General features: G+C 33.2%; 2 protein-coding genes across 5 annotated transcripts in view; both read left to right on the top strand.

The window, feature by feature from the left end:
• Window positions 1–2,433, top strand: part of LOC138319727 (uncharacterized) — a 30,694-nt gene extending 28,261 nt beyond the window's left edge. Inside the window, exons 23-25 of the mRNA XM_069262865.1 lie at window positions 121–390; window positions 612–697; window positions 1,087–2,433. Coding sequence (XP_069118966.1) covers window positions 121–390; window positions 612–697; window positions 1,087–1,243 — 513 coding nt within the window. The 3' untranslated portion in view covers window positions 1,244–2,433. The remainder of the gene's footprint in view (window positions 1–120; window positions 391–611; window positions 698–1,086) is intronic.
• Window positions 2,434–7,316: 4,883 nt separating this feature from the next.
• Window positions 7,317–24,960, top strand: LOC138318967 (leucine-rich repeat-containing protein 74B-like). Of its 4 annotated transcripts, none has more exons than XM_069261822.1 (12): window positions 7,317–7,447; window positions 15,596–16,102; window positions 16,501–16,685; window positions 17,416–17,523; window positions 19,984–20,077; window positions 20,623–20,672; window positions 20,812–20,979; window positions 21,285–21,479; window positions 21,664–21,759; window positions 22,125–22,382; window positions 23,501–23,580; window positions 24,048–24,960. In XM_069261822.1, exons 2-12 carry the CDS (start codon window positions 15,730–15,732, stop codon window positions 24,238–24,240), a joined length of 1,800 nt encoding a protein of 599 aa, XP_069117923.1. In that variant the 5' UTR covers window positions 7,317–7,447; window positions 15,596–15,729; the 3' UTR covers window positions 24,241–24,960. The 4 variants fall into 4 exon arrangements, with proteins under 4 accessions (XP_069117923.1, XP_069117921.1, XP_069117922.1 ...); XM_069261820.1 differs by lacking the exon at window positions 7,317–7,447 and adding an exon at window positions 8,663–9,043; XM_069261821.1 differs by lacking the exon at window positions 7,317–7,447 and adding an exon at window positions 13,442–13,860.
• Window positions 24,961–27,909: the final 2,949 nt, after the last annotated feature.

The raw sequence follows: 27,909 nt of genomic DNA, 5'->3' as shown, positions 1-27,909 counted from the left end.
ATATCGATGTTTGATTCTCTTTTATAACAGAGAAGGTAACAGACTGTAGTCCATACCTTTTGTGATGTAGCAATAGTATATCAGAATTAATCAGTGTCAATGATATTCTGTTTGTTTTAGAATTTGATGATCAGGAAAAACTTCAAAGATTTGTGCGACAAACTACGGGAGGACCGACCAATCACGATAAAGTTTGGTGGAGTACTGAGTGACCAGCCCCGGGCTAAGAAGAAGGAGGATGACCCCCTTACAAAACTTATGAATGATCCCCTCAACAAATTGAAAAAGTTTGTGGAGGAGGCCGGATACAGGATGATCGACTTATTAAAACAGTTTGACACAGACAACAGCTGGTCCATATCGTTAGAGGAACTCCAGGAGGGTGTTCGGGTTAGTACTATTTTTTTCTCCTACTAATCCTCTTCAAATGCCATCTTTAAGTACGTGGTTTTGGATATAATGCACAACCTTTAAATTAATGGTGTAGAAGTTGCAGTACTGAATTATTTGTTAATTGATTAATTATGGACAATTTATTGAAGTTGATAATTATATTTATTTTTACGATTTGAATAAAATTGTAATACTTATAAGAGAATTTTTAATTTCAGAAAACTGGGATTGACCTGTCTGATCCTGAGATAAACGAACTGATGAAACGCCTAGATAAGGATGGAAATGGGGAGATAGACTTTAGGTAGGTTATGTGTGTTAAAAATATGGGTACAATATCTATCTTAAATACTGTGTTGCTTATTTTATCACTTTGTGGAATGCTACAAAAATGCTGAATGCAAAATGTTTCATTATAGTATGCCAATATACGTTGTTGTTGTTGATTGTATCTATATTATCAATACAAGTTTTAGTTTAAAGATTAACGAGTTGAAGAGTTGAAATTATGGGTACACTATCTATCTTAAATATTGTGGTGCATATTTTATCAATCTGCATAATGCTACAAAATTGTTGAATGCAAAATGTTTCGTTACATTGTATGCCAATACCTGATGTTTTGTAGAATTTATGTGTCTATATTAAGTTTTAGTTCAAAAAATCAACGTGGATTGAATTTCCTATTCACAGTGAACTGATTGAGGGAGACAATGAGAATCGACAGGCAAGACGAGAAGTTAAAAAGTATGTGGAGGAAATGCAACAGAAAGAAGAGGAGAAAGAGAAACTGGTCAGTGGAGCGGACCCGAAGTCTTACATGCAACTCTTAGAGAACACTAGCGCATAATGGTGGAATTTCGGTCTGAATACTTTCCAGGTCTTTGTTTGACACAGATTGCAGCAAGCCTTGTGCTGATGTTAGCGATATAATTATGGACGCCCATAGACAGTATAACTCTGAGTAATGTGTCATTTCTTTGTGATTCTGATAAAAATGTGAAAGGAAGAAACGGATACATAATGAAACCAATCATGTGGATTGCTTATCTCGGCATGTCTGTGTAAGGATGCACCTGGATAAAAATCGCCAAAACATCGCGCGTGTTTATATGATGTACCATAGGGCGAAATACTATTTATGTGAATTGTATTGTCTGTTTATTCTTTGTTAGATACATGTAACTTTAAGCAAGTTTTGAACATAAGTGTTTGTCACAACAAATTAAAACACTCGGCTGCAAATGAGAGAATACTTCGTTTGCAAAAAATGTAAGGATATCTTATACTTACAGGTACATTACTTCATCTAATTTTATTGGATATGATATTTCTTTTTCGTTTATGAGTATAAAAATGAATTATTGAAGATAATTAAAAATCGGCAAAGAAAAAGAAAATAAAATCTCAGCAAAAATGCTACAATTTCTTTCAAACTATTATACAGACAATAAAAAGACATATTCGTTTGATCACTGACGTAACTGTGTGTGTGATGTAAAAGTATACCTTTAAATATTGTCATCCAAATTCTTTATGAATTACATGTATAGTTACATCGAATATTGCTCACGTTTTCATGAATTGCTTAAAGACGTCAATTGCCTATCAGTATTGCAGAAGTAAACGCATTTATTAATGTTAAATGTGAAGTAATATTTTTTTTAACTTGTATACCAGGTATGTGTAAGTGATGAATTTGATGTTTATGTATTAATTAAAGATATTATATTTGTTTTCTGTAGCTTACATGTTTATTTATTAAAGTATTCTTTTTAATTGGCTGTCGACAGGGACATTCAAGATAAACTCACGTTTCGTAAATACGAAAGATTCACTTAAAATGTACTTTGTATTGTATACGAATTTATTTTTGCTCCATTTTGGTCTGTTAAAGAAGGGTGGATGTGCCACATGTGCAGAGGACAAATAATTCAAATGTTACTATTTTGTCCTTGGATCTAAGTCTGTGATATTGGAGTTTAGCCAAACAAAACAACTACTGTACAATTAAGATAATAAATACATACATTTATCGTACGTATCAGTGTCTTTCTTCTTTGAATGGTATCAGCGCATTAGATAGCACGGCTATACACGTGGGTATCACATTCCAGTTTGAATAGGGACGAGGCGAGTTGGGCATAAAATAACAATCTTATGGGAACATAGCAGGTTGATAACTTTGTAGGCTTGGAATATGATTTTAAATTAGTTAAATTATAATTAAAATCTAAAGCCCTATTATAATGAATGCCTATCATGGATTAAAAGTTTTAAATCCGGTTTAATGTTATAACAAAGCTACAATACGTCGGCTTAATTAAGTCGTTATAAATATTTATTTTGCTCCGTCATTAATTTGTAATTAAGTTTAAATGGAATGAATATCGATCAAATCTTTCTTAACATCTAATTGAATATATTATTAGTGATGATTTAAACACGCTCACAGTAACGTGGTGATATCAGTTACATCAAACAATAATTAAGTGATAATATTAAGGTCGCAAATTGATAAAGATATGAAATATACTTTATCATTTGAAATGCAAGTGCAATATTCTATCTTCCTACATTAAATATTTGGGAAAATTCCCAATAATCGCTTCATTACTAAATTAAGAATACCCTTTTTCGTAATACGTTCTATTTCATAACTTTATCGTCCCACACTCAGTAAATGAAAGACTAACAAACTCAATGATAAACCAAATCACTTTAAATGATGTGTCTTCTGCATTTCTGCAATAAATCTAATATGAAAAAATGAGAAATAAATAAACGTAGTCGAAAACAAAATGACATCCATGAAGCATTAAATCATGACGCCATGAACACTTAAAATTCAATCCTAATGAATAATATAGCCGTGAATTTGGCAGTGGTACTAGCAATATTAGAGTTAAATGACGTATTCGGTAACCAATCGTCACATTTAGGTACATGATACCTGCTCCAATATATTGAATTCGCACAGCCAAAGTTCACAGGCAATTCTTCGACTGAAACTTAATACATGTGCCATATATGTAATGTATATCAGGACAACGATCAAATTTCCACAAGTAAAAAAGATAATATTAGGCAGTCCAAGTCATTACAGCTATAGCATGTCATATAAAGTAGTTTTTTACAAGAACAATAAATAATTCCATCTCCCTAAACATTTACATCTTTATTTTAAGTCAGCAACATATACTAAGTAGGAACATAACGATATTTTATACTGTTCATCAAAATATCGATCCTTAAGTAACATAAAATATTAAAAGATAGTTGAAATGCAAAACTCAATAACAAATATATTATGCAAACACATTAGCCATATCATTTGGCTTTAAGTGGTGTAAGTAATTAAATGTTCTAGGTAAAAGGAAGTTTAATAAGCCATATCCTCACATTATGCTTCACACCATTGGTAATCATGTCTGTCATAATGCTGCATATCAGAATATTGTACAATAGAGGATATGATAGTCACATTATTACTGACAACATTCAAGCTAAAGCGACCAAATCATAACAACAGTGGACCCTGAATATACTGAAAACCTTTAAAATTCGAAAAGTACTTGAAATTATCAAGCTTACAATATAACCATATAAAAATGAATGCATATATGTATAATGTTTACTTTATTTCAAATTAAGCAGTATCTGAAAGCAGTAGACTGACCATCAGTCTCTAGAATATTGAAAAAAAAGTTTAAAAAATTTGGCTTGATTATGTTTGTCTCTACTTCATGTCTGATCTTCAAATCAAACTACGGGGAGATAATCTAGTCATGAACTCTGCTGAGAAAGTTTTATCAACAACATGTCAAAGCAGTAGCATTGGGTAGTATTTAAAGTAGAACATACTGGAAATTCACAAGGATGTATTAAAATACTGCTTAAATGGATCATCGATACCCATCATTCATTATCTTCTTGGTTCTATTAAAATCTGTATAATTCAAATTATTTTCAAATACATAAAATCATTTACTTAGATACCCAGAAGTGGTAAGGCTGCTACTTTTGTGTCAATATATATTTATGTACACCTGGGGTATTAAATTAGCATTGTTTGCCTAATTGTATGCCTCCAATGGTAATGTACCTTGGTACCTGTAGAACATTTATCGTGTGATGGTGATAATTATACTATAAACATGCTCGACAGTAGCTCACCGCGTGGCGGGAGGCCGCCGAAAATATTTGTGTGAAAGATAATCTGATATAGACCTTGCATATATATGTACATGTGTATTCAAGCCTACCTATCTGATATAATGATCACCTAATACATTTTATCTACTAATCAATAAGGATATCAGGAATCATGCCTGTGTACCAGCTAGGCGATTTTGAGGTTTGGATTATGTGGACAGAAAAAGGGGGATAACTCTCTTGACCTTACACGAATACAACGAATTGTTTCGAGCTTTTTCAAATATTTCGATAACGCATCATTAAAGGAGAAAAACAATAAATAAAATAAATATACGAATAGCCTTATTTATCCCACTACACATAATGAAATAAACGATTATTCGATTAGAACAATAACAAATAAGATGAACCGTCACCATGGATACTGCCTTTCGCATTAATCAATCGCCTTAATTAAACAACAAAACATGTACCCAATATTTCATGATCATAGAGAATGAGTGGAAAAAGTCGATAGATACTATTAAAGAGAGATATATGTTAGGAGGACTGATTGCAAAATAACGCTAAAATATGTTTACATGTTATAATACAAAGGATTTAGGGGAAAATAACAACAAAGTAAGGAACGAATGAAAAATAATAGAATTAAGGACGTGATTTTGTTTCGATGACTGGTGATAAAATAGAGGAAAGTTTACTTGATTACTCAGCATATACTGTAAAGAATACAGGAAAACCCGAAGGACATAACGAGCAAATACTAAAGACATGTCCATGTGTTTGGCGGACCGTCGAAGTTTCCAGCGATCTAAGCCATACTCCTCCGGGGGATATTGTGTAGGCACAATTCATTTAATGACCCGGACTTGCTAATGAACCGAAATCAATTAATTCTCCACCAGGTATTGTAATCGTCGGTACACGGACGGCTTGTAACATTATATACCAGCTCGGCATGCTATACAATTCATTTAAACATATCTTTTTAAGTGTTATTGGCTCCAACAATAGTTCACACGGGCGCCATTGTCTTGTATGAACATAAGTTGAAATGTCAGCATCCGTTCGCTGATAGCACGACTGGTTATTCTTTGTTTTTGACATTTTATCCACAGCGACGTTGTTTCTTGTTGTGACGTCACAGACTATTGTCTGCCATTAGTTATTGATTGTCGCTGTTCGCACAGTTTAAAGGATAATCTTTCTGTGTTTGTCAAACAAGATTACTATACATATACGTAAATAACAGTTACCTGAAATTTGACACCTTTCCAACGGTTCTTCAGAATCCGGAGTTAAGACATAGTACTACCCACAAACAACAGCTCATTTAGTGTCCAGTTACAAGGTTACTGGGATATCGCCAACACACGGTTCTTACTTCATATTTACGACTTTTCTTTAATATATCTTTTATTTCTACCATTACCATATTCGACCCTTAATGCAGCCATGTAAATTAAATAGATAGTTTTATTATTTTTATGCGGAAAAAAGTTGACAAAAATCACGCATTCATGTTTATCACATGTATACAACACGTAGACCATGCTGGGTTTTGATTAAGAAATCATTTTACTTGTTGGCAACTCTAGTTACAGGTAATTTAAAAAAGATCTCATGCAAAAAAGAGGTTCTTTTATGTCCTTGAAATTGAAAAAAAAAATATCTATGATTTAACGTTTAGTCTATCTTCATATAAAACACGTCCTGACATCCGCTCATAACTTAAAAGCAGTGTTTCAACATCAAAACAGCGAAGAGTGTCAAAGCTATATTTAGCATACTGACATTATACATCACTCATTTCTGGATGTTTCGTAAACTCTAAATATATCAAATAATGTAAGTACCTCTGATATAGACATTGGTATAAGATAACATTATATCGGTAAAATATCGACATGATAACAGAGACTATCAGTTAAAATAATTATTTGAAACACAATAAGGCACTTGTAACGACTTGCTATGTTTTATGCAACTGATTTGTGTGTGAAAATCTAAAATGCTTTCCTATGGAGAATTTTAAGTTAATGGATACGTAATAGAACAAAGTGTTCCAGAAGGTGTACCTGTATCAGGAAGTATTTATCGTATGTATCTTCTATCGTGGGAATAAAAACATTTATAACTAATTATACGAAATTGTCACCAATGATTCTCATTTGTCTTTTATAATGCATTGGCTCTCAACATAATGCTTTTAGATAATTTATCAGCAAATCTAGGAACGATGAATTGGGGAAAATGTTGAGTACTCAAATATTTAAAATAAAAGTATCCTTTTTGCATTCAAAGTACTTATAAGTAAGCAATTAGTAATTTGATATTCATTCTAATACCAGTTGAATGATGTTAATTCTCTTTTTATATCATTACAACAAATCTATTCGTGATAGAAGGAAAGGCAATATACAGAGTTTTAAACTTGTATTTCAAGTAAGGCAAACTATGTTAATGTCCGAAATATTACAAGTATTAGTCACAATATGTAGTCACAATAGGTTCCATTTGCAGCAGAATTCCGTATGCTTGCCAAGGTTCTATATATTTTTGGATAGGAATCGTGCCGAGGGTCCACATCTATCATAGATTAAGTTTCATTGCCTCTGTTACGGTCATTCACGAACACGGCCATAATGATATTCGATCCGTATTTAGTAAGAGGTATCACCTGTACAATCTATTTGAACCATAAAATTTAGGTGATCTCTCATTCTATATAGGACCTTACATATTTGTTTAGCAATATTGAATATGTACCAAATGCCCGACCTGGATATTGTAAATTAGCTGTTGTGTTTACCTAAGAACAATAAATTTATCAGTTATAGTAACAATATCATCAGACTTCATCTCGTATGCCTGGTATGGTGCTCACAGTTAAAGGGTAAGTAGAGTTTTTTCTTCTTAATTTATAGTATAATAACAATTCTGAATATTTAACAATAATAACCTTAAATAAGAACGATTGCTCTAAATTTCAACCGCTAAACATTTACCACCATTTTAATGTTACCACCTGTAAATATATGTGTATCTGCTTTCTGACTTGTCCTGTCGCTGGATGGTAGATAATGCTAATGATTTACAATGATGCAGTTAACTTCCTCATTTTTTTCCACTTTATTTCTTTAAATTGTTTAATTGTGCGAAACTGAGAACCGTCAAAGTACCGTGGTGATAAAGTCCTATTGACCTTCATAATACACGGATTGACAATCAGTGTTGATAATGTAATATTATTAATCAAGCATTTAAACTTAAAAGCTGGATATTATTCAAATAATCTGCATATTTTTATAAATATTGGAATGTTTTAAAAATAGATTTCCATTTCCTTTTATGTTTTTGATTATGCAAAATAAATGTCAACAATCAAGAATGAATTATGGCACAGATACAATATTTAAATATAAAAGCTGCATTTTGAATTCAAAAAAAAAAAAAGAAAGATGAAAACTATTTGGCATGTATGCCGATCCCATTGTTTGAATCCAGAATAACTTGCGGCATGATAATGCACTGGTGGTATGGACTCTGTAATAAGACAACTTTTAACACATTTGATAATATCATATAGCGTTCAATATACAAATTATGTATGCGTTGATATCATCAGGATTGTTGACCTATTGGTTTCCTAAAACCTGCGGAAGTTAATAAAATATTCAAATTTAAAAGGTGATTGCATGTCGCATCTGTTGTAAAGTTCATTGATTACATACTTACTAATTATCTGTTATTTTGGTCGTTGATATAGTTTACCAATATTGATGTTTGCATGTTGATTTCATGTTAAATATTTTTATTTGGACCACTTGTTCGTCCGGTCCAGTTTGTAAACAGAGACAAAACTGGTCATTGTAACAGGTAGCTCGTAATCAATAAATGGTCAATATTATTTTTTTCTGATCTACTGCTTGATTCATGTCTACAACCATTATACCCAGTAAAAACATTGCTTTGTTGTGTTTTATTGATTAACATAAAACATAAACAAAGACAAGAAAATAGAAAAATAGAATTAGATTCAAGAGGAACTGGAATAGACAACCACAAGTATTAGTCACGTGACACCACGTTAAGTTGGTCTCCAGACGTGGTCAAGCGTTGATCGTACTAAGGACAAATGTATGCAGCTATTAACAGGAGTATTTAATCCATGTGACCCCGTGTTAAATCTATTGTTAATCTCCAGAAGGATTAACCCATTATCAATACACGTCGACGTCTCATTATAGGCCGCTACTAATATGTGGTATATATCTGTATTAGAAGTGAGCCGCGAACGCTCGGTCACATGACCCACATTTCGATACGATCTCCGCCACTGTGGTGTAATCGTACCGGACTCAAGTGTAAGGTTTACTTAGCAGAGAATCAACAACACATATTTCTGATCTATACCAAATGTTTCGTAAAAACACGGAATCTATGACTAAAGTGTTTCTTCACAGCAAAATATTAATATCATCCTCCTAAGGTAAGTTTGCTAATTAGTATATATGTTTAATTAACTTCGACAAAGGGGATATATAGGTATGTTAAGGGCACGCTTATGGTCTCAAACGGTTAATTGAGATGGTCTTGATAGTAACATATGTAAATATACACACTAAGAAACAACTACGTATACCTGTGCCGTATCATTGAAATTTATAAATATCCACTGAAATACCAATTTTCAATTAACAAATACCGTTACATAAACCTTGGATAGTATGATATTTGGTTCCTATTGATTAATTTGTCTTCATGAAATTCGTAGAATATCATTATTAATACTGATTGTATTTACATTGTACTACTGTTCTCGACATGTAATAAGTAGCAGCATGACAACATGAACGATACCATTTATTGAGACAATGACACATTCATTGAATTTAGTAACACAGCTGCAATATAACTCAGTTATAGCAAATAGACGTTCTGGATAGACAAAAGCGAAATGTTGACAAAATTCTGAAAGTATAACGTATGGATGTTATTATTTAATTTGCGAGAACAGTGAGATGAATATCTCACTAAAATACGTAATGTAAATGGATGTAGCGTTATTCTGATGATAAATATTATATTCCAGACGTCCAGAATATCATAAGAAGACAAAATAAAATCAAAATTAAATATCATGGAATGAATTGAAATTGAAAAATAATATAAAGGATGATAAGAAGTAGATATCAGTGTCAAGGAGTAGGTACTAGTGTGTTATGACAAAATTACCCATAACAATAATTTGATGACTTTTGTCCATAGAAAATAAATCGATGCAACGGTATGTATCTTAAACGGTATTTTATACTAGACTTAACTTCAATTGAAATAAATGAACGTTTTCCGAAATTTCTATCATGGTAGTTCATAGAACCAGTTTTCCAAATGAAATGATGATGAATATTGTCCTTATACATCCGCGGGATGGTTATTATCATTTATATAGAATTTTAGTAATGTAAACAGATCATCATTTATATATTTTATCCCATCAAAAAGCGCAGTAAAAATACCTATTATTTAGCTTTGCATTTTGAATATTTGATTTTTCTATTAAAGAACCCCAATATTTTGAAAATATTGATGTCCTTATAAACAAATTTAATGCCGAAAACGTTTATATGTATTAAAAAAATACAGACATGCAGACTGATTTATAAGAAATAAGTTGAATATGAAGAAGACGGTTTTATTCAATGTCAAAATCAATTCAACATATTAATGGTATATCTATACCTGCATTGACATATTTAACAATGTAAGTATAGGAGTGACAGAAATCAATGGTTATACATTACATAAAACACCATACTATGCCTTCTGTCAAAGCCCCTTTTTACAAATATATCTTATACACATAGTCCCTAATGTATTGGTGTTGCTTCTATCACTGTTCTTATATTCCACATTAAAGGCTCCAAAGGCGTCCATTATGTAGCTTACGAGGATCGTTTGAGTGCACAATGGGCCACATACCTGGGATCAGGAGTGCACCTTTAAAGGATCTGTTATTCTAATAGTTGGTCTGTTTCATGTAGACCATAGCAGACCTATATGGCTGCTGCCAACTACCACTATTATAATAGTTCCTAGATCTTCTTGGTATTCTACAGCGACCTGAGCTTGTCGTAATCACAGGCTCGTGTCGGGCACTCCATATAAATGTCACAAATCCATTTAGGAGATTTTCGCGGAACCTTGGAAGTTTAATTGATACGATTGTATCGATATTTTATCCTAATAGATAAAAGTTATCTCTCCAGAAGTCATACTGGGGACGATTGAATTATATTGTAATTAATATCTTTGTCAAGCATCTAATAAACAATACACTTTACAAAAAAATATCAACTACGATGTTCTATGTTATACTCTGTTTCCATAATTCGGTTTTTCTACTTTTGATTAGTAATTAGGCCAGGACTTTTAAAAAACCACGTTTGTATAAAAAAGAAATGAAAATAGGCGTCATCTTCACCGTTTATCACAATTTCTTTCCGTTGGTATGAAACTGATCCATCCAAACTTAAAGCTGTATCATTTTTGACATAAACGATATATATATTGGTAGAGGAAGTGTGGCATTATTATCCTGAATATTTAATTAACAATTTCTGTTTGGTGCCAAATTCGTCTTCGGTTTCAATAAATTTAAATCCCAATCAATATCTGTCGTATTAATTTTGAATATCGGATCCAATAAACTTGATCCCGGTGATCGATTTGGCACATCCTATTTTCTACTATCTCTCGGTCTCATAAGGTACCCGGGACTTTATTAAATCTGTAGACAGGATTCTATGAGTAGTGGTGGCCACAGTTATAATAGATCGGTTCAATATTTGAAAAGCTCCAGTTCCTAGGTGAACTCGAGGGTCATCAGGTCAACATAAGTTACACAAGATATGATTGAATATGAAAGAGTCAGAAATATGATATAACTAGACCAATTGTCTACCTGTTAAATGCTGGTACAGATTTACACAATCATCTGTATATACATGTTAAATACGAAGTAATATAAAGACAACATTTATTATTTCTATAATGAAGGGAAATATTGAAATTGAATACACAATATGATTAAATTGATATATACAGGATTTCATACCCTGTAAAGGCGTTGGTTTGGATTAGGATTAGTGAAGATTAGAGCTAGTTTATCCATGTAACTACCAAAACAAAGCCCTACTGGTAGTTATAATGGCTGTAACAGTAACATAATATAAACTTGCTCTCGGCTACTGCATGTTTTCATTAACAACAGTGCGATTTGGTAACGATTGCAATTAGACAAGCAAGTAAATAGAGGTACAATAAAAATCAATATCAGAATAATAATAATTGATATAAAATACTTAGGTGGGAAACTTAATATTCATACAAACTCACTTATATAAATATGAAAACGTGCACCGATTGATCAACGAAGTTAAACTGAGCGTTTCTTTGAAGGAAAATTATCGTTTAATTTATATCCTTGCATCTCCGGAAGGCACAATGTTTTTATTTCATGCCCAATCGAGTTCTTATGTTACAATTCTCGATGTTTTTTTTTTTTAAATTATTAAGCGGTTAGTACTCGTTCACACATTTTTTCATTTCAAAATATTTTTATTAAATCATTAGATTTAATAGGGATTGGGCAGCAGGCTATGCCTATATAAGCCCTCTCCCTGTGGATACATACATGTACATCTCACAATCATATATATAATATATGTAATTTTACAGACAATATTGAAATTAAATATATATTTAGGATACACTTGTAAGTAATACTATGGTAACACTCCAATAATGAGCAGGTATAAAAACATGTTAAGTATATATAAATACAAGTATATATGCATACCTATGTTTTTGTTTATAGTTAAAATGTGGATACTGTATAGCCAGATAATGATAAGTTGAAATTTATAATGGATTCATATCAGTTCAATATATAGAGTTCCTTGATTTAAATCAGTTGATGTTGATTTGAATTTAATTTGAATTTGGATCCCTCAATATCACTCACACACAAGCCATTCCTAGTGACCGGGCAGTACTATAAAGTCCATAGTGTTACCACTGAGTACTGGTCCTAGTCAGGAATGTCCAGAGAAAGAGCCATACTGAGGGAGTATATTAAAACATATGCATATAAATTAATTATAACATTGGAGAAAATGGGTTTATACATAATGTAATATAAAAATATGAGTGTTATAAGGGTTTACCTATGATCGTTCACACATTTCTTCTTCCCTACCCTTGGTCTCCCTTTGAGAATGTTGTACTGTAATTTGACCTAAATATTTACGTATAAAATCACCCATTTCTATCTTTCTATAGATTCCAATGTTTTAATATTAACACGAACAAGTCCCATTTGTATATATGTTGTCTTGTTTCATGTGTAAGACTAGAGCTTCTAGTACCTGGTCTGTAATATTCACTGTATATTACTTAGAAAGACAAAACTGCACGATAAATAGTACTTGAGATTTGTGTAAACGTTTTTAATATGATATTCGTGTTTCCCTTTTAGTATCGAGTCGATAGATATGATAAACAACTTTACAAACCTATCATTTACACATACTTCAAAGTCGATAAATCCCAATTCACGAACCTAATTTAAAACCAATTACAAATCAGTGTCTGGAATACTGCACGGTGCCCTCACAACCAAAATTGATAAATCGGATATTGATCCACTTTCATGATTTTCGCCGTATGTAAACCAACACGTCTCTACGTATAAGATATAAGCAAACAGTGTGTGAAGGTATGAGCCGGACTACTTGAGTGATAGAAAGTGTAACTTAAAGGTCCCGTTAGGGATGTAAGAGAGCTGAAGGTAACAGTTATGAAGCGAGAGTTTTAACACATTGATCCAGACCTACCTGTACCTGTCAGGATCGAATCTATGCTGCACCAACATGTTCCGCTGCTGATTCTACACAATATATCGATTTATCAATTTTTGTGCAAAAATTGGACTTAAATGTTTAAAGTTTGGTGTAGCATGCTTAAAGGACAAAGTGTATATTTGTGTGCACGCATCCCGTTACGGGGCCAGGTATATGTATTGTATACAGTGCTCTTTGTTTCCTACCTACGTCGAACGAAGGTATTTATGAATATAAATAGACCAATGTAGCTATATCATGGGACCTATTTAGGACAGGGTATGTGATAGATATCCTAACATCTCTTGGAGAAAGTCGAAGGATGAACACGATATCATAGCACATTTGGGAGTACCTTGTGTAGATATTGTAGACATTTTGCATTTCATCCCATTCAGTAACGGTATGTATATATGTAACATAGGTAGGATATGTTATTATTTAAATATTTCCTCGTTATGTATACAATTGACTTGTGTGTGGAAAGATTAAACTAGAAAGGGCATGAGCATTGCTATTATCCAAGTAGTAATTACACAACCTTGGAGTTACAATAGACAGAGTAGTATACAAGTGTCTAGTATTTACTGGTAACATTTATTGGTGCATCTGTAAAATAATGGAACCAGACACAATCGCCTTATGAAAAAACTAGAGTTAGAAATTGATTCCAATGTAAATATCACATGTACACACAGGAGAAGATGGATTAGTCTTCCATGGTTGTTGTACTACATATATATAATGATTAATATCAAAACTAATAGTGAAAAAGAACAGTAGGTAATACGAACCATTTTTCGTCATATACCAATCGAGACAAATATTTATGACATCACATGCTTGAGTAATGTTCAAGATTACAATGTACAAACCATATTTTCTATACAAATGCTCGGTCAAAGGTTATTGTAACGGCAAGGCATTTGACGAGATACAGAAATACCTTATCCTTTGCATAAAATTTAGATAAACTTCATGGTTTACGTGCAATGCTAATTTCATTTATTTCTGTTCTGCAACGTTTGGTTCAGCACTGGTCCCCATGTGATCTAATCAGTCTGTCTTGAAATCGATTGGAGACATATCAAACAAAACTTATAGTATAAGTAATGAACCCACCCTCGTGTTAACAGAGTTTGGGCTTTTTATTAAGGGCAGCAAAGCAAATACTTCTGCCGATAATTAATTTAAAATTAGAAGCCGCACCTGTGCAAGATGTCCATTTCACAAATGTTTTCAGAAAAGATTTGGATTGTAAATAAAACTGTACTGGAAATACCTTCAATATAGAATCATTTGGTGACGATCTACATATAGATGCTAAAATTACCTATAGCGCTGTGGGGTTAATCAGAAATGTCATTGGCAATAATCCATAAAAGGTACCATCAATATGATCCGTGCCTGGTGGTGACACCATCGGTAAAACTTATAACATGTTAATACACAAATGTAGCGAAAATTGCACCCACATGAGCACGGAATCTTCTGTGAGGAACTTAATCCATGTAATCACGCGAAGACATCATTAGTACCATCCACTGAATGCGGTGATTCGGACTAACAACTTTATTGATGGATTGAATGGTAATGCTTCATAGTCATTAGACGATTCCTTAATTCCAACTAATGAACCGTTAATTGATTTTTAAAGTCTGTCTGATTTTCTCGAGATCATTATCTTTTAGCATGAATTGAGAATCATTGCAGTTGCCATGGGAATTCAGTTGGAATAGGTTTCTTATATGAACCTGTTGATTAAGTGAAGAAAACATATTCCGATAGCACGTCGAGTCATGTGTGAGGATCACTATTTATTGTAAGATGTTCTCGGGTGACGCTGTATTAAATAATAATGGCAGGGATCAACTGTACTCAATACTGAGGGTAAAAGTAAATGTCTAGGTGTCAAGTATACAAGGTATGACATCAAGGCGACAGGATGTGGTAAACAGGCTTAAGGTTTTGATATATTTTCTGTATACAAATGCTTTCCGTAATAGCGCCATCCGACTGTAAAGCTACTAGTGTATTGGCCACAATGACAAGGATATCCTGTGGAAAGTTAGGTGATCAGTTACATTTATTCATATCCCATAGAGCCTTATATGTATGTATACAATTGCTTCTTTCAGGCAACAAGATGAGCGTGCATGGTAACACGTAGACTGGTCGGCCCAAATGGTTGGCTGACATTGATGAAGAAGTACTCCAAGGAAGGAAAACGAGTGAAACTTGACTTCATATACTATCCATATTTCTCTTAGCCATGACGGCTTATTTATCGGTTGGAAATGATCTACAGAGAAGGGTGCTATCTCCCCTCCTTGAGAATCCAGAAGGAGAGGAGGAGGAGACACCAAAACCTCCTACACTGGAGGAGTATATCCCTAGACCCGGGACAAGAGGTCAAAGTCGGCAGGCATTCATGACGGAGGCGGCCAACGACTCAGACGGGTCGGATCAGGAACAGAAACCTGACCCACAACAAGTGTCTTCTGACGATATTACTCTTAACATTGCTGTTAATGGAGGGTGTTTCTTAGAGGATGTGAACAGTGATGACGAGGACTCCATTAGTGATGGAAGCTTGTCAATCCCTACAGACGATTTCGACACAGATCTGGAAATAGACTCAGATGGTACGTCACCATTTACTTATAGACTCTTCTAAACATTCTTTTAAAGATATTTTCCAATGACTGATGGTGTCGATTATTTAGTTTCAATATGCATATTCCGTCATTGTATATCAAAGAGTTATCTCCTTTACGGGTATATATCCATTGCCACGTTATCGTTTTATTAGTGAAATTCACGTCGTTTTCTCTTGAAAGTATGACGTGATGCTCGCAAACACATGGCGTCATAAGCAATGCCTAGCCACCAGAACAGCGAACTATGTAAGATGCTTATACGGAATACCAGTAATTATAGATTACATATTGAATGTATACTCTTCAAATGCTGTCTGTCTTCTATAACAATATCATGTAGAAGGTATTAATAAACTTTACATTTTCTATATCATTTCTTACAGAGTGGTTGAATCCTTCCAAGGCAGATCATGACACGACAGGAAGGACAAAATATATCAAAGTGTGCAACGACATGGGAATTAGTCCAGTGTCATATTTTGTGAAAAACTTGGAACAAAAAGAACTTAAAATGAGATTCCATGGACTAGGGCCACTTGGAATCAAAGCAATATCCATTCCATTGGAGGTAGGTGTTGATACGCTAAATAATACCTCGGTAGGTATACATAGCTCATGTGTATGAAAGAGCGGCAGTTACCAAATCAAGTGACAAGGTTACAAACTTCTCGAGATGTCTAATTATACATTTTGTATTGTTTGAAGTGAAGATGGAATGACAAATTTCCAATATCACCCCACGTATAATGAATCGTATATCTTCGTTGGAGATAGCCATTGGAAACCATGAACATGAAAGTTGACCACCACTACCTATTGTGTTCTTTGGTTTTATTATTTCAATAGGTTATTGTGTTTATAACATGTCATACTATTGTCTATAACGAAACATCAGGTATTTTCCATAAACTCTTAAAGCAACTGTCTATATATCATAAGTATTTACTGCTAAAGAATATACCTATCGACGAAGTGTTATGTTGGTAGATTTTGATAACCATAATTTTACAATAATGTCACTGTAATACATACTGTATATCATAATTACATACAAAGATACTATCATTAATTTTTGATACGTATTATACTCCATTAGGTTAGTATCAAACATTACATTACTTCGGATATTTTTATAACGAATATTATACTACCGATATCAGACTTCCTAAGATCGATTCTCACAAGAACAAATCTATGGACTGTGGTCTCAATGGACGGCGAAACACTAAAATGATACTGTGACGAGCATTGTATCGATAACCTGTCCCATAATAATGTGCACCAATATTGATTTTCAGACAAATACAAACATAGAAATACTTAATCTACAAGGGAATGGTATCGACGCCACAGGAGCTAAAAGTCTATGTCGGGTGCTGAGGGAGAATCTGTTCTTAACAGAAGTGGTAAGATAAATATTGTGTATTTGGATATTATAGTTATCTCCCTCTAGAGTAGGTATTGGTTGTTACGTCACTTGTTTATGAGTGTAACGTCATAATTTTTAAAGATACATTTTCGCCACGAACTAACGACCTTACTCTATAAGGCAGCCATATTGTTTACTGTGTGTTAGGCCCGCCTAAAATTGCCAGAATAAACTAACTCGTATCACAACATTGTTTACAGTGATGTTTAGAGAGGGTAGTATACATGGCATTTCTACAATTTATTATTATCCTTATTTTATCTATTCTATGGTTATTTATGATAGCTGTCAAGTTGTATACAAAAATAGGTACTACAAACTGATATATTTACAACATCAAATCTGTTATTTAACTCCATTCATATCTTGTTGTACTTTGCAAGTATTTACACATGATCACATGATCATAAATTGAACAAGGTTAAAGGTTAACGTTTAGATTAGTTATTCTTTTATTCTTGATGAAACACAAATATTATACATTATTTTACTTATTATGTGTTTTTCGATTTTAACCTAGGTTCGGTTTGCGTTGTAATATTAATTTTTTGAGTCTTATTAAAAATATAAATATACTATGAAAATGAAAATTAGTTTCTTTCGTCGCAAAATAATTGAATAAGTAAATAAATACATACTTAAAGATAAACTGAACATAAAGTATATCTGAAATGTACAGAAGCAGGATAAATGTGCACTATGTACTTTTGAGAGCACTGAACTATTTAAGTAACTTAAACCCGAAGAATAGCACACCTGGACTGTTTGAAGTAATCAATATGTTATCATTTCTTTATGAAATAACTTACATTTAAAACGGTATGTCAATATTACTTGTATTTAATTCAGAATCCTTATCAACGGTGACCACCTTTGAAGATTGATTCATATGTTTGAACTTGAATTACAACACATGCCTTCTGTATCTAAGTAAAGGAATTTCTTTCATGTGCGAATGTATTCTTCATTGGAAAGATAAACATGATATTGATGCATTGAAAAATACACAATCTTGAACTTTGATAAATATATACATTAGAGAATTAGACTTATAGGCAATGGCGATTTTTAATACATTTTAAGTAGTGATGTTTAAATGTATTAAAATGTTTACAATCGGGTAAAGTGCCCTAAGGATCGTCAAACAAATTGGACAACAATACAGATCGTGTCGACAATAAAAGGAAGCCATACGCCAGCGCGAGATCTGTATATGTAACTATGATGTAGCCATATTTGGGAGATAAGGCCATTCTTCAGGGACCATTTTGTTAAATAGCCTTCTGGTGGCATGTCGAGGCTTACTCATTCATTATTTGTCCGTTATTCCATACAATGCCGCTCCCTAACAAAGCGTTAACGCATACATTGTAACGATCTATATGTGGAATGGGGTTTAAAATCCAATGTGAAAAATAGGAATAGATTAAAATATGTTCAACTACAATATCTTGAAACTAAACACCCGTGATCTCACATCTCAGACAACATATGGATTATTAAGCATTTGAAATTCATTCAATGAGATATATATGTCACATGAAATAATCATGTAATTAGATATGGTTACGTATGACATATAGTATGCTTCAGATAGAAAATTATTAGATACATTATAAAAGCACACAATTATCTGTTTAAAGTGCAGTTATTGTCTTGTCACTAAAATCATATTTATATACCACGTCAAAGATAATGATCTAGCATTGGGCATAAATTGCTCTACGGATATTTCATTCAATTCCTAATGTTGATTGAAATTGAAATAAACATTTCCTCACATTCTTAAAAAACACATAATGTTTAGACAATTAGGGCTTTGTTAAAGGCATGTACTACTAAAATCTTTATTGATTCATATATCACCAATCTGAATTGGATGCCGAATACCGACAGTGTTTGCATTGCTATTGTTTCCGTCAATATTTGCCATAGAAAAAACACTAGATATATATACCAAAATTTGATATTAAAATACCATAAGAGCATGTAATAGTGTGTTTTTAAAACGAACAGTTGTTAACGTTGAAATTGGCGATACTTATAATTAATCTATGTATATTGAACTAGTTGGGTTTATTGAAACAGCGATTTTTGGATAATTAAACTAGTTCAAAGAATTCCTTTTTTCTATCAAAGAGCGTTACATCTAGATTGAAAGAGCCGACATACAATTTCAAATTATCTTTAGCCTGGGTAATAACTATCGTTAATAATAGCTTGGTAATCATGTCAACCTTTACAGTGGTACCTCCTGTGCTATATCTTCAGTTGTGAGTATTGTTACGTTGCAATACACTATGTACATGTATGTAGATCGAGTTTCAACTATCAACAAACGTTAACTCAGTATGTTATCTATATACGCATTTAAGATATAATTGATGTATTGTATGACATAACATATTAATAAATAACCGTTTTGAACGTTATTCAGGTGCTATCGGAAAATAAAATTGGAACAGAAGGCGCCATTTGGTTATGTCAGTTCCTAAAGGGAAACAGAAACTTGTTCAAGGTCGACCTTACTGGTGAGTAGACATTCGTCAAAGATAAGTGACTATTACAATTAAATACAGAAAGGAAATTCCAAATAACAACTATATCATGTTCCACAAACTTAATCCATTTAACAGAGGTACATAAGAGTGCATTCACGATATTGATCGGATCTGTTACCTCATGGTATGTAATCAATACATGATTGCAATCATCAGGCAGAATATGATTTGCAAGTTTGAATTACGCAATTTATTTCAACTGGTAATTGTGCTGGACTACTATGTGAAATATCAATATGTAAACAGAACTTCAATTTAAAATAAATTAAACACGGGAGTAGCAAAAATAAAGCTACAAAAAGGTACAGAGTAATTAAACAATGTGCTTCAGAGTATTAAGCGTTATATCAAATCATGCGAACAATTACTAAAAGGTTAATATGAGATTAGTTTCCAAATGAAGAAGATAAAGCAGTGACCACAGAACAAAAATACCTGTCATAAATAAGAAGTTGTTAACATACTGTTTATAATTGTTTAACCTCATTACACATCTGTTTCTGCTTTTCTTCCAGCAAATGAAATCGGTGACTCAGCAGGACAGAGTTTCTATGAGGTCCTAAAAGTATGTATATGCTATTTTAACATAAAACGAGTTATAACGAAAGATTTAAAGCGTGTTATTTTCTTTAATTCAAATCAAAAGTTCCTTTCAATATATATTTAACATTCATGTCATATTTGTTTTTTTTTATGATTTATAGGGAAATCCCGTGCTGAAAGAGCTAGTTCTTGCCAATAACTGTTTAGAAGAGAACAGTGCGAAATGGCTGAAGGAATCCCTAACAGACAATGAGAACTTGGAGGTCTTAGATCTGAGTTGGAATCAGTTCAAAACGAGAGGTGCAATCTGTTTGTGCGAGGGTCTACAGGTAGGTGAACCATAAGATTCATGTCAGGATTAAATGAGACAATAACAACAAAATCGACAGTTAAATAGATTCAATGACTAGTCATGCAAAACCAAAAATCTTTTTATCTTATATTGTATTTCACATTCTTCATAGCTATAGCTTTTCATTCATACTATGCGTTGAATGAACCCAGCCCTAAATTAATACAGTATTTGAAATAAGGTCTTCTTTAAATTATCTTTAGTAATGAGCGCTAAATCTATCGATATTTTTCCAAAAGTTCTTTTAAAGTATCATAAATTAATTATGTAATTTACTAATAGGAAAACGTAGGTCTAAAGCGATTCAAGCTTGTGATGGCCGGTCTTGGGAAGAGTGGTGCTGAAGCAATGGGCGTGGCACTGAAACAGAACCGCACCCTTCTGGAACTGGATATCAGTTTCAACCGCATACCCATAGAGGCAGCTGGGGCTATAGCAGCAGGGGTCCGAGAAAATGACACTCTTAAAACATTAAAGGTGATTATTGTAGTATCCCCCATACGACTTTCATTGTTTTCTATGCTGCACCAGCTCTTCGTATGACTTGATTTGAAATGTGTAGATTTGGGAAACAATAAATGTATTGTAATTTTCATATCTATATTTTCTATTTAAAAAGAGTAGTGTTATTCATGAATGACGAAATATTATTTTTTGTCAGATTGGAAACAATCCATTTGAATCTAATGGAGCTATGGTGATTCTCCAAGCCATCGACCAAAATGAAAACAGTGCAATAACTTTCCTAGATTTCAGCGTAAGTATCCCAACATTCTTGTCGCTGCTACAAAACTCCTGCTGTACAACAATTTTGAGGGAGAATCTAGCTTAATTTGTTTTCTCAGCTTTAACACAACGACCTCAATGGAAAAAAGTAGTTCCTGCTTCCGCTTAGAGCGTAGCATAAATGGGGAATTTTTATTATATGACATGGGGACAACACGGAAATATTACATTCTCTCTCAGCATATCCATACACATTATATGCATCATATCTGAATTCCCTAATAACTTTAGGCGTTGAAATATTTTTCAGCAATGAAAAATAAACCACTGCATAGCTAGGTATGTTACACATGAATAAACTACACTTTATAATTAACATGATTTTTTTTTCTTCAGAATATGATGGTGAAAATAGAATTCGCTGAGATTGAAACACGTTTAGCAGAAAGCAGGGGCCTTCGAGTTGTCAACGAGGGTGTCCTGCCCGAAGTGCATCCGAAAAACGGAAATTACGCTAGACTGAGTGCATTTCGTAGAGATCCTATTGAAACTTTTAAGAAATATGCAGAATTCTCTGGTGTTGTCTTAGAAAAAGTGTTTAATTGCAAGAACAAAGTCAAAATAGATGCAACAGAATTCAAGTCTCTTATTAAGGTAAGGATAAACTCATTTATAAAGATATGTTAAGAGTATTAAAATCGGTGTTTAGTATTATAGCAATATATACCTTAGAATAATTATATTGATTTAAATTATGACAATATTAGGTTTGGGAAACTGTTGTGTGTTTAATGGGGATAGGGGGAGGGGAGTTAAACGTTATTTTTCATAACATAGATATTGTTCATGAATCATGTAATGCCAAACACATGAACGGTTTCATTAATAATTCAAAATAGCCGAAGACAATGTAACCATGAGGAGACCAATTGAAGTTTCAAAGGCCAAGCTCTGGGTACCAGAAATGTATCATGTTTAGTGATAATGAAAGGGTTGGGAATAGATGGGAACTACAACCCTCGGGCTGATCATGTATGTGCAAAACATGTACAATATCATATTTCACAATATTGTTTTTGGCAGAATGTCATCTAATGTTTGGAAAACCAACCATAGACCTGAAATAAAACAATATGACGGGTATTGGCAGCCAATGTAAAGATTTTCTTTGATCCCTAAATCTCGGGCTTTAATCCTATTCAGTAGAGTCCTTGGTGGATAAGTGTAATTCATTTAATACTGGAACCAGTCCAAGGGCTAAGTTCATTTGAATAACACACGCAGCACTCGATAAGTCCTTTTGACAAGGGTCAGATTATCATTGAAGGTGTACAATCGGCATCAACACTGGAGATATTGTAGCCTATTAAAACCTGTATTATGTTACGGATTTGCGAACACTACACCCCAGATATGGCTAATTCTAAACCCCTCAGTCTTTCTCTTTAGAAAGAGTTTCTTAAAGCTCATAAATATAATAATCCTCAGTTATCAATAAAGTTAATTAAATGAATTAAATCATTGTTGTAAAATAGCATACAATATTGATTTATATGTGTCGAATTGAAAGCATGCAGTTTTTTTGAAAATTATTAATGAACTTATTACAAAAGCATGTGTGTTATATATCTATTGAATTTTTTTTCAAGGTCTAAACACTCATAGTCAATAAGCCATAAATATATTGCAAGATCATTTGTTTGTCTTATTTGATGTAAATTACATCATTAAATTCTATGTAGATTTATAACCTTATTTCGTGTATGTTAAAGGGTTCTGGCATTGACATTCCCGACCAGCATATAACGGTATTGGTCCGATCATTGGAAGTGGATGGATTCATCTGTTACTGGTAAGAATAAAACTATAAGAGAGATAACCTTCGGTATAAAACGGTAATACATTGCCATGTACAGTAACTTTGATCGCGTACTTAATGTCATTGAAATTTCCGCTCTATTCTTATACTGCCCAAGGGAGGAAACTCCAGGAATGTAGGAATTCAAACTAGGACTACGTGTCGAGATTATGTTTTTTGTTTGCTTTTCAAAGTAAGTTTCCGTGTTCATAACCACTACATATGCGGACCTCTGCATTGTATTCTAATCGATATTTCAGAAACAGGGTAAACATAGGAGAAACAAGGTTAATTGTAAACACAACTTTGACTTTTATCAAATTGAATTTAAATGTTTTGGCGGCCGTGATAGGTACTCGTGAGCAATAGTCCGTTTTAGCTAATTGCAATAGAAAGCAAAACAGTAAGATAATATAGAGGTTTCAGTATTCTTATTGGTAATATTGCATTATAACTTGCAGGAAAATCTTCGAAGAAAATGGAAACGGAAGCACACATGTGAGCTTTTCTGAAAGTGTTGATGAGAAGGGAAATGCAATGGACAAAAACAAAAATAGGCCAAAATCGAAAGACTCGCCAAAATTAGACAATTCAGGGGCGAAACCCAAATCAGCTAAAGCAAAAAAGAAAAAGGACAAAAAGAAGAAAACGTAGCGTAGATTTATATGTGCTAAATTATTTTAGAAAATGTTGTTATACTCTTCCAAGTGACAGTCTTGGAAGAGAAGTGCCCTTGTGCTTCCATGCATAAAGGAAACAAATCAACACCATATATAATTTATAATTGATGTGAATAGTGATCTCTCAGCAGCATCGGATCCATACACAGTGGACGTGTCGTCAGTGTAATGGTGTTCTCGACACAGAATCACTAAGACGACATATCATCATGGAATCGTGGTATCCATTGTCTACATGTACAATGGCTGGATGTGACAAACTGCCGAAATCCCTTGATTACCAGTGACGTCACTTCGTTGTTTGAGACGGCTGGTTTTGCAATAATGCATATATATTCAGAACGAAATAACAAGCAAATACTACCAGACGTTTGGAATATCGGGATGTATAAAAAATACAAATAATTCAAAATATATGATAACCTTTATTTACATCTTTTACACGTATTTACTTAAAATATAATACTTTTAAAAAAGCGAAAATGTAAAATTCTGGAAACAATTTCGAATATATACTGTAGAAAAAGGTTAGAGAAAGAGAATAATCGCTTCACGTGTGTGAAGCATGTTTTAACGTGTTAATGTAATTCAAAGACCTCATACATTTTGTATCTATTTACTGTATTCACTACATCAGTAAGATGAACTAATGTGTAACATTCATGAATCATTAAAGCGTTAATTGAATCGACAATATTGTGATGTTTATTTGAATATTAAAACAATACATCGGACATAATAATTGACTCGTATATTGTAGTAGCATTTACAATGTACAAAATGAGGACAGCATGGAAATATGATGGAAGGGGAATAACTCTTAAACTTTAATAAATCCCTTGTAAAGAGACAATTCACTCAGGCTAATTCTTTTACATAACCAAGAAGCAAAATATAGCATAAATGTATTGTTCTAAATTTCTTATGAAACATATAACGTAAAACATTGACCAATTCCACGACATTGTTAAGTATTTTAATTAATATCGCTGAAATATCAAATCGTTGATCAATGCGATTAAGCAGGTACAATATGGACGCTGTAGCCATACCCGAGCCAAAGTCACGCACGTTAAACAAATGAACTACATAACCACTGAGAAGGTGATAAAATGACTTTTTAGGCAAGACAATTCACCTAATAAGGTAAACACACTACTGTCAGAGCGATCTGAGCAGTTTTAGATAAAAGTTGCATTACTCTACGAGCAAGGGACAGGGTTCGGCATACAAGAAGTTCGACATCAGTGTGTAATGGCGGACAGCGAGCGAGTTTGAACATTTCACACACATGTCACCACCATGGGCTTTTCAGGCATATCACAGTAAAACCGACTGATCTAATTTCCATTAGAACTGGGTATTTTTTCCCGATATATGTTCAATTTTTAATGTTCTCTTAGACTGAATTGTCCATTCATTACCCTATCCATCTAAAATGATCACGTTATAGTTATGATTATAATTACATTTTCAAATTGGGTTTGAGTTCAGTTACTTGATGTTTACGTGTATATGTACTACGTTTTCTATTCTTGAAATGTTTATATATAAAATGTCACCTCACCAACAGGTAAAGTTCTAGTGGTACATTGTAATGATCACAAATACATTATAAACCACTCGGCCACAGCGGCACCTTCACAGGAATAACCATGTGCGAAATCAAGGAAACTCTGAATTATTAGTGCTTTCTTCAGGTTATTAGAAGAGCAAATCAAATGATGTCACGTTGCATTTTTTGGCATTTCTGTATACAGTTATGAGGCTTATAGAAAATTACGGATAAGCTCACTGATATTTTCTATTTTTGAAAATTCTGATAGCACCCTAATTCACCAATTCGTAACAAAATACATTCTTGTATTTTAGACTACCGAAATAAAATGATGCAATCCCAGCGCTAAAAATAACGACTAGTTAAAAAAACCCATGTGCGCTGCAGTTGACAAATGCCACTGTAAATACATGATATAATTTTATAGATATAAGTTTAGTTGTTTTATGGTACTGGTAATTTTTACGCTTAAGGCTATATAGCCTTACAGCGTATTGTGATTGCCTGCGAGACCGGAAATGCCTTTTCGACTACGACACCACCTAGCGTGAAAAAGTACTACACCTCAGGTTCAAAAAATCCGCTTTCTAAAGCAAATATGCTGTCATGGTGTAATTATGATTGCATGAAAAAAAATCTGTAGTATTTCCTTAAGTGTTATAGTTTCAAAAATGTGTCCAAAGCCATAATATCATTGTCTATTAATGGAAAATAATGAGAATAATTTGCATGAATGATAGCGATCGATGACTTTAATTCTCGCCAATCATTTGCATATAGGATGAACTTCTAGTTTAGATAACACTAAATAAAGGAATTGACAGGAATTAAGTATGTATAAGTAGGGTTGGTATGGGTTCTAAATTTTGTCCCCGTGTAACCGAATTTAAGTATCCAATCCGTACCTAGATACTCGACATGTATTCCTACAGTATGTGAACGTATTCCTATGTGAACGTATCAACTTCGTGAGTTAGCTTAGTGGTACAATTTACCGATATTGTTTGGGGCGATCTGCAGATGGAGCAAATTTCAATGTAATCATAATAAAATGTGAGAGATTTATTCTCCAATACTGCAAATGGCATTGGTATATCAATTTAATATCAATCGGTTACATCATACAATCGTAATGTAACAAGCTGACAGAGCCCAGAATGTCCGTGACAAATGTTGTTTACCGCACATGCGCAACAGGAAGTACAAAAGAGTGACGTAGTCTTCATTCGGATAGCCTCTGGTGTTATCATATACAGCATACCGATAGTGAAAGTAAACATGTGCGCCATTCATGATCACTTCTCCGATCATGGGAAATAAGAATTGCAACAATGTTGCTTGTGAACATGTCGTTAGCAAATGAAGTGTCATCCTTTGTGAGTAAAATAGAACAAATGAGTGCTATTTTGTACTTCTTGTTACTGAATTTTACGTTTACATAGACATCTAACACTCAGTATCAGTATGTTTCCTATTTTGACGGATGCCCGGCCGGGTAGCCTGCACATGTTTCCTATGTGTATTTTGACGGGTACTCGGGTACTTCCCCAACACGACCCGTGTGGCAATAATCAAGGCCTGCAACATTCCATTCGTATTTGGACACAGAAGCAGCAAAAATCGTAAGTTTTCATTTCGTTTTGCTTTTACCTGTCTACAGTCTGCTAAACCTGCCTATATTATTATTATTATTATTTTTTTGCCTAATATATATTAGGCAAAAAAAAATAAAAAAATAAAAAAAAAGCCTAATGATATAGGCAGGTTTAGCGGACTAACCTGTCTACAGTAAATAAATTACAATTGAAGTGAACTTACGTGTCTCTGTGTATTTCTGCTAACGTATGTGATATAGATGTTTTATTTTATTACAAGAACAAAAACATTACTTTATATTTTGGAGCAGTTTCCTTTTCAAATTCGAAGTTATCAAAAATTAACTGCTAGCATTATTTTCTAATTTTATGACATACAATTTAATGCATTTAATTCAGTAGGTGTAACAGATTTAATTTGCCAAATTGTCCATATGGATACCGTGGTAATGGAGTGTCACATCACAAAACATAACGGTATGTAGGATTT

Source organism: Argopecten irradians, chromosome 3 (assembly GCF_041381155.1).
Source record: "Argopecten irradians isolate NY chromosome 3, Ai_NY, whole genome shotgun sequence".
In the NCBI taxonomy this organism is placed as follows: domain Eukaryota; kingdom Metazoa; phylum Mollusca; class Bivalvia; order Pectinida; family Pectinidae; genus Argopecten; species Argopecten irradians.
Note: the sequence above shows the minus strand (reverse complement) of the source record. Positions and strands in the feature narration are given on the sequence as shown.